The sequence below is a fragment of the Microtus ochrogaster genome, unplaced genomic scaffold, assembly GCF_000317375.1.
Source record: "Microtus ochrogaster isolate Prairie Vole_2 unplaced genomic scaffold, MicOch1.0 UNK16, whole genome shotgun sequence".
Taxonomy (NCBI): Eukaryota; Metazoa; Chordata; class Mammalia; order Rodentia; family Cricetidae; genus Microtus; species Microtus ochrogaster.
The window spans coordinates 4,480,794-4,487,143 of record NW_004949114.1 but is presented as its reverse complement, the minus strand read 5'-3'; the positions used below and the strand labels follow the sequence as shown (position 1 = coordinate 4,487,143).

Genomic DNA, 6,350 nt, shown 5'->3' with positions numbered 1-6,350 from the left:
TTCCTAGCCCTCTCATTTAACTGCAGAGGGACTAAGTGACACCTACTATACACCTAGATGTTGAAATTGAGTCTGAGAATAGGTTATGAAAGCCTTTGGGGATTGCAGGCAAACCACGCTCTGCTGAGCTACATATCCCAGACTGTCCTCAAACTCCAGACCCTTGTGTTTTAGCCTGGATTCTAGGGTTATGTGTATGTGCCATCGAGACCATTTTAACTTCTGGCTTTCTTTTTTCCCTTGCTTTGTTTGCATATGAGGTTTGCTTGTGAGATTCCCTGGAGCCTCAGAGTCCAGGACAAAGACCACCAACATGGGGTAAAAACCCAAGGAGTGTGGAAAAGTTAAAGAACATCACAAAGGAACCAGCCAAGAATTACAAATTCCAATTCCAGCCTTTATTTCAATGGCAGAGCAGAGAGGAGGCTCAACCCAGGTTAGGTCATTCCCAGACAGAGAGAGCTGGACAGGAGCCCCTGGGAATGCCTCTCTACCCAGCTAAGAGGTTGGGGAGGAAGAGAAGAAGATAATACTGGTGCTGCCACTTCCACAGCTGCCACAGCCAGGAGCTGGGACACCTCAAGCAGCAAGCTGACCTCCAGAGGTCAAGGCAGAACCAGAATCAGGCAAGGATCAGACAGGATCAGCAGACATTGCAAGAGTGTACAGACTCAACAAATGAGGAAACTCTTGGGGGCCCCCAAACAGCATTGATATTTCACAAAGGGGACTCCCAGGGCCTGCAGGCTCTAGGGACTGAATGCTCAGGGAAGCTTGACCACAGTGAGACACTCACAAAGAGACTTCGATAGCCACCCCCCAACCCCCGTGTGTTGTTCTGTAAGGGTAGGAACAGGTCTGGAGGGAAGAGGGCGAAAAGAGTCAATGAAAAGCACGGGAAGAATGCTGGCGGGACATGAAAAGGGACCCAAGAGGGGCCTCTAGCTGCTGCCCTGCCCCTGCTGCTCCTGCTGGCACTCCTGCTGGCGGATGAGGTTGGCCATGGGGCTGGTGATACCACCTATCATGGTCCAGTATTCATCAAAACTGATGCGCCCGTCATGGTTGGCGTCCAGGTTCTGGATGAGCTTGTCAGCTGCCTTTCGGTTCCCTGTGTCCTGTAGAAGAAGTGGAGTCAGTAAAACTTGAGATAACCCAGACAGGACCCTAGGCAGAGTCCCGGAAGCAGCCCTGACAGCTGCTGCCTTGGCCAGGCAGGGCATGGTGGGGGGAGGGGGAGGTGCTGAGAGGCCTGTGAGGAGCAGAGGAGACAGGGAGAGCAGAAGCTGGGTACCGTCAGCATGTGGTTCAGCTCTCTCTGGAGCATCTTGCGGAAGCCACTCTTGCTGATCTTGTTCTTGACCAGGCTGTGCTTGGATACGTATTTATAGAAGTTCTCCACCAGGACGACAACTGCCTTCTCCAGCTCCGTGTAGCACTCAGCCATCTCACTGCCTCAGCTCCTAGGAACCAGAAAGAGGGGAGATGAGGAGAGACACACAGCTCCCAGCACCCCTCGAGACTGCTTGTCTCCTGAGCAGGGAGAAGAGCAGGCATGGAAGTGCAAAGGGAGTGCGGGGGCGGCCCTGGAAGGAGAGCTGAGCACTCCTCTAATCCAGGTGTTCCCCAGCCAGGCTGCCAACTGCCAAACAGGTTCTCCAGGTCCTTCCGTGCCCTAGGCAGCCATGCTGCCTGTCAGAGCCCTCAGAGTTGGAGGCTCCTGTGGGGAGTGGAGGCAGGTAGCTGTTCCCCTACACACACCAGGGTCGCCTGTTCTAGGGAACCACAGCTGGGCAGAGTTGAGAGAGAGAAAAGGCCAAAGACTTTAATCTTCCATCCCAAGGACTGGCTGAGACCCCAGCCCTAGGCCACAAAGCAGGACTAGAAGCCCTTGGCCCACTTCAACCCCTTCCTTGCGCAGGCTCTAAGACCGTGAGTTCAGGGGCTCAGGCCACCACTGTCCCTCTTCATCAGAATAGATTTTGTGTGGCTCCCCTCCTGGCCACACCCTGTCAGCCTCTCCTCTCTCATAACCATTCCTAAGTAGACATCATGACCCAACAACACCCTTCACCCCATTACCTAAGAAGATGCAGGCCCAGTTCTGCCCCGGCTGGAGACAGACTCTGGGCCTCTGGACGCAGCGGTTGCCTAGCAGAGGCCAGATGCATCACCCCCTCACCCCAGAACAAAAGGCACTCTCAGTCCAAGCGGATACAGCCTTTCGAATAACAGGATATGAGGGGAGCAGGCGGATCCACTCTGTGAGTCGCCGCCCATGCCCAGAGCCCCTCCAAGTCAGCCTGGCAAATCAGACTCCCTTCCCACCCTCAAGCATAACAATGAAGTCCTGCTACCCTCCCCCCAGCTGGCCCCAGGAAGGGAAAGTGGACACAAAGGACACAGCCACTTGGGCAGGCCTGTGCACCCACAATCAGATTCAAAAAGGTGGTCTCCCTTCACCAGGCCCCACCAGGCCCTCTGTCCTTACCACCTGCTTTCTATCCTTGGCAGCGCAGGGCCCTCTCAGCTGCAGGCCTGACACTCTGGCCCTCCCCAAACTGTACCTGCAGGAAAACTCGCCTTGACCTCTGTCGTTGCTACACTCTTTCTGGACTCCCACAGCCTTGTCTGTCTTCACCACATCAACACCAGCTGGGATCATTAGCAAGTTTGGTTAGTCTCCGGCTCTTATCTCTCCATCTATGGAGCCGGCAGAGTGTTTCTTACATTCAGCCGCTGTTCTCTGATCCAAATAGGAGACTACGCAGATGTGAAGGCAAGGTTTTCTAATCTTGAATACACCACTACCCTCTTCTTAATCTCTGAAACTTGCCTGGCCTACAATGCCTAGCCAAGTGCCCTGCTCAGAGGAGATGTTCCAATATTCCACCTCCTCCCAGCCCTAATGCCCAGCATCCAAGGTCCCTCTTACCCTTCTACACTTTTACGCATCTTTTTCTTAAGGAATGATCAGAACAGGAGGAAGGAGGCCAGGATGCAGGAAGGAAGGAGAGCTGAGAGGGTCAGGCTGCAGCATCTCTGATGGGAAACCCTCCCCTTCTGAGCACTCTGGTCTGTGGCTAGAAGGATGACACACGGTGCCAGATCCACAGGAAACTATATTCTTCCCATACTCTGTTTGTGAAGGGTGTATGTAACAGTGTGGTTTAATGTTTGAAAGACACTCAGAAAAATTCTCTAACATACACAAATAAGGAAGAAAAAAGATTTTCTGCCCTAATGCCCTTGGGTGGAGTGAGGATGGCCTGTGGCCAGCGTTCCTGGAGGTTCTAGAACCTGAGCCGGGATCAAGCCTTGAGAGCAAGAGAGAAAATGGGGAACCCCCCCACACCCCACAGGGAAGAGTTCTATAAGAAACAATCAAAGAAAAGATGGGGAATGAGTAGATAATTGGGTTGCTGTGCCTCTGTTGCTGTCCCCAAAGGCCAGTCCAGCTCTCCCTCTGTCTGCCTTAAGTCTTGTTCTTCCCCCGAGGTAGCTTCCTCCTGCCCCCTTAGCTCTATGCCCAATCCCTACCTGGCCTCTTGCAGCAGTTAAGCAAGCAAATGACAGAGGAACACCCAACAGATGAAGCAGACACCTGTCCCAGGAGCACGGGGCCAAGAGGAGATGCAGCCTTGGTGTGTTGACTCTTTCCCAGGCCGTCCACCCCTAGATCTGCCTCCTCCCCAGGTTCTTATAAAATGGACAGCTCTGAGATAACCATCAGGACAAGTGCTTTTCTGGAGCTTTGTCTGAAGACAGAGCCTCAGAGTGAGGCAGTCAGGTGTCATTACTCTCCTCCTCCACCCTCCCCTGGGGGGCAGAAGACAGGCTCAGCTGCCCCACCCATTCACAGCCACCTGCTCCCCAGCTGTCCTGTCAGGCCTGAGGACCTCCACGCATGGGGGGTGGTACTCTTCCCTTCCTGGGCAGATCTATCCAGGAGGCAATTTCGTCACAAGCAAGTCTTGGAAAGGGAGTTGGGGGTCATATTGGGGTATGCCAGTAGGCACTAAAGCTTTCCAAAAGGAAAAAAAAAGGCAGAAATCAGGAAAACATCCACACTCCAAAGGGCCCTTCCCTAAAGGGGCCATTCATCTTGGGCCGCACCCTTCCCCCAATGTTCTCTTAGTCTCCCCAACTGATTCATCATTGAGCAACCAGAAAGCTCCCATCCCCCCCTCTCCCCCATCCCCGCCCACCTGAGCCCAGCTTGCTGACTTTTCCAAAAGACCAAATTGCCCTGACTCCATGCCCCTGGATCTCAGCCACTCTAGCACCACCCTCCCACCCCCAAGTCCTGGGCCCCACCCCTTTGGAAGAGCCTGCTCACCGCCATCCCTTAGTCCACCTGGTCTGGACCTCCGGAAGCCTGCCACACCCACCAAGGTTCACCTCACATACACTTAATTCGCAGCTTATTTCCAGATGTTGAATATGTCCCTACTCTTACCTCTCCTACTCAGGAGACTCACCAAAGAGTTTCACTTTTAGCTCTGGCATGCTCCGTGTCTCCCTCAGCTGCCTCGGATGGACCCCTGCTTCACCATTTGGGTACTCATTCGCCAATGGCCTCATTGGCTCGCTTCCACTCATTCGAGTTTACATTCAGCCAGACACTCACGCTCTCATTCATTCAGCCAGCCATCCCCTCCCTGAGAAGCTCGTTCCTCCCAAAGGCCATCAATATGCAGGGATAGTAAAATAAAGAACGGGGCTAGGAGTCTGTTCTCAAGGCTCTATGGTAACTCCCTCCAGCCTCCCAGGCCCAGTCTCTGTCCCTCCGTGCTTGTCCCATGTTGGAGGATAATGGCACAGAGGTGCTTCTACCTCCACACCCTCACAAGAGTCACGACATCACACCCACATATGAACATCCATGAACAGAGCAGAGAACTCTGCCAGTCCTCATCTGCTTGGGGACCCCATTTACCCCCAGACAACTTCTGCTGAAGCAAGAACCCCTTTGCATTTTTCCACCTCATAAAGTTGTAAGAGGGGGGTGTGCACGCACACACCTCTACCCCAGGCCTCCCCAACCTTCAGAGGGCTCCTCTCTTGGGGGAAGCTGAGCCCACCTTACCATCACCCTTACTCTTGCCCCCACCTCAACTGGGCTGGGCAGGCAAACACTCCTACAGCACAAGTGGCTCTGCCAGGCAAACCCAGTCAAGCTGGGACCTGTCTAGGACCTAGCGTGGAAAAGCTGCCAGTTTGAAACTCCACTCCTCTCTCTTTCCCTCTCCCCATCCAGGGGACCTCCCAGGCTTCCCCAGGCCCCTCCCAAGGAACACTACCCAGGCAAATGAGGCCTGCATCCGGACCCTGCCTGTGCCTCAGGTGAAGGAGAAGCCACCTCAGCCCCTGCCTCTCTTTCCTGGCTTCTTAGGAGCTCTGGACCCTCTCTAGTTCCTCCTGGACCCCATTTTCTCTCCTAGGTTACCATAGTTCAGTGAGGCCTGTGTCTACAGTCCAACCACCCCCAACACCCACCAAGAAACACTCACTCTGTTCCCGTTCAGAGAGGACAAGGACGCAACAGCTGTGGGCAAGGCCCTGGAATGTTCTGCCCAGAGTCCCAGCCCCTGGAGACAAGCCAGGTCAGCTGCTTGGCCAGGGAGAGGGGCTTACTACCCTGCCTAGTCCTCTAAAGCTTTCACAAAGCCACCAGGGTTCCTCTTTCCCTAACTAGCCTTCGGGGAGAGTTCATTACCAAAATCTTCTGCCCTGCATCTGCCAGGCACCTCTCCCCAGGCTCGCTTCCGTGACCCTTCTTCTGACCCGCCAAGGCTTCAGGATCCCCCCAGCCACCCAAGACCTCCTCAGCTGGGGCTAAAGTGCTTACCTGCCTCCCCCTTGTCCACCTCCTCCAGCAGGGCTCTGAGGCCTGGGCTCTGGCACTGACAGCCAGGCAGCTCCTGCTCAGCGAGCCAGGACTCCTCCCCACGGCACTCCAGAATCTGTCCCACTCCCTTTGCCTGGCTGAGCTGGCTGTGGGAAGGTAGTGACTGAACTCTTGACTTGGCCCTGGGGTTGGGCCCTTGTTAAAGGGGTACACACCTTTTTTTTTAAACACCCCTCTACCCTCACCCTAGAGGGAGTGGTAGAAGCTGGCACTCCTCCAACCCCACCCTCCTAACCCCACAGGCTCTGAGCAGAGCCCAACAGGATAGAGGAGAGAAAGGGAAGGCTCATCACCTGCCCTTCTCACCTCGGTCACTGAAAGCCAGGTTTCAGGGCAGCCTCCACCAAAGACGAGTTCAGTTAGATTCCCAGGCAGCCTACCTGGCCACAGGACTTCTTCGCTGTTGGGATTTAAGGGATCTATCACCCGATTTTTGTTG

The 6,350-nt window shown here is 54.5% G+C and overlaps 1 protein-coding gene across 3 annotated transcripts; it reads right to left on the bottom strand.

Moving 5' to 3' along the window:
* Positions 1 to 374: 374 nt before the first annotated feature.
* Positions 375 to 5,976, bottom strand: S100a16 (S100 calcium binding protein A16). 3 transcript variants are annotated; one of them, XM_005367250.2, is made up of 3 exons: positions 5,852 to 5,976; positions 1,295 to 1,463; positions 375 to 1,118 (listed from the first exon to the last, which is right to left on the bottom strand). In XM_005367250.2, exons 2-3 carry the CDS (start codon positions 1,445 to 1,447, stop codon positions 942 to 944), a joined length of 330 nt encoding a protein of 109 aa, XP_005367307.1. In that variant the 5' UTR covers positions 1,448 to 1,463; positions 5,852 to 5,976; the 3' UTR covers positions 375 to 941. The 3 variants fall into 3 exon arrangements, with proteins under 3 accessions (XP_005367307.1, XP_005367309.1, XP_005367308.1); XM_005367252.2 differs by lacking the exon at positions 5,852 to 5,976 and adding an exon at positions 5,514 to 5,541; XM_005367251.3 differs by lacking the exon at positions 5,852 to 5,976 and adding an exon at positions 2,083 to 2,176.
* Between the last annotated feature and the right edge of the window lie 374 nt (positions 5,977 to 6,350).

Coding starts and splice junctions, on each gene's coding strand:
- S100a16 (XM_005367250.2), bottom strand. CDS start 1,447: ATGGCTGAGTGCTACACGGAGCTGGAGAAGGCAGTTGTCGTCCTGGTG. Junction 1,119..1,294: donor AGCTGAACCACATGCTGACG/GTACCCAGCTTC, acceptor CTTCTTCTACAG/GACACAGGGAACCGAAAGGC.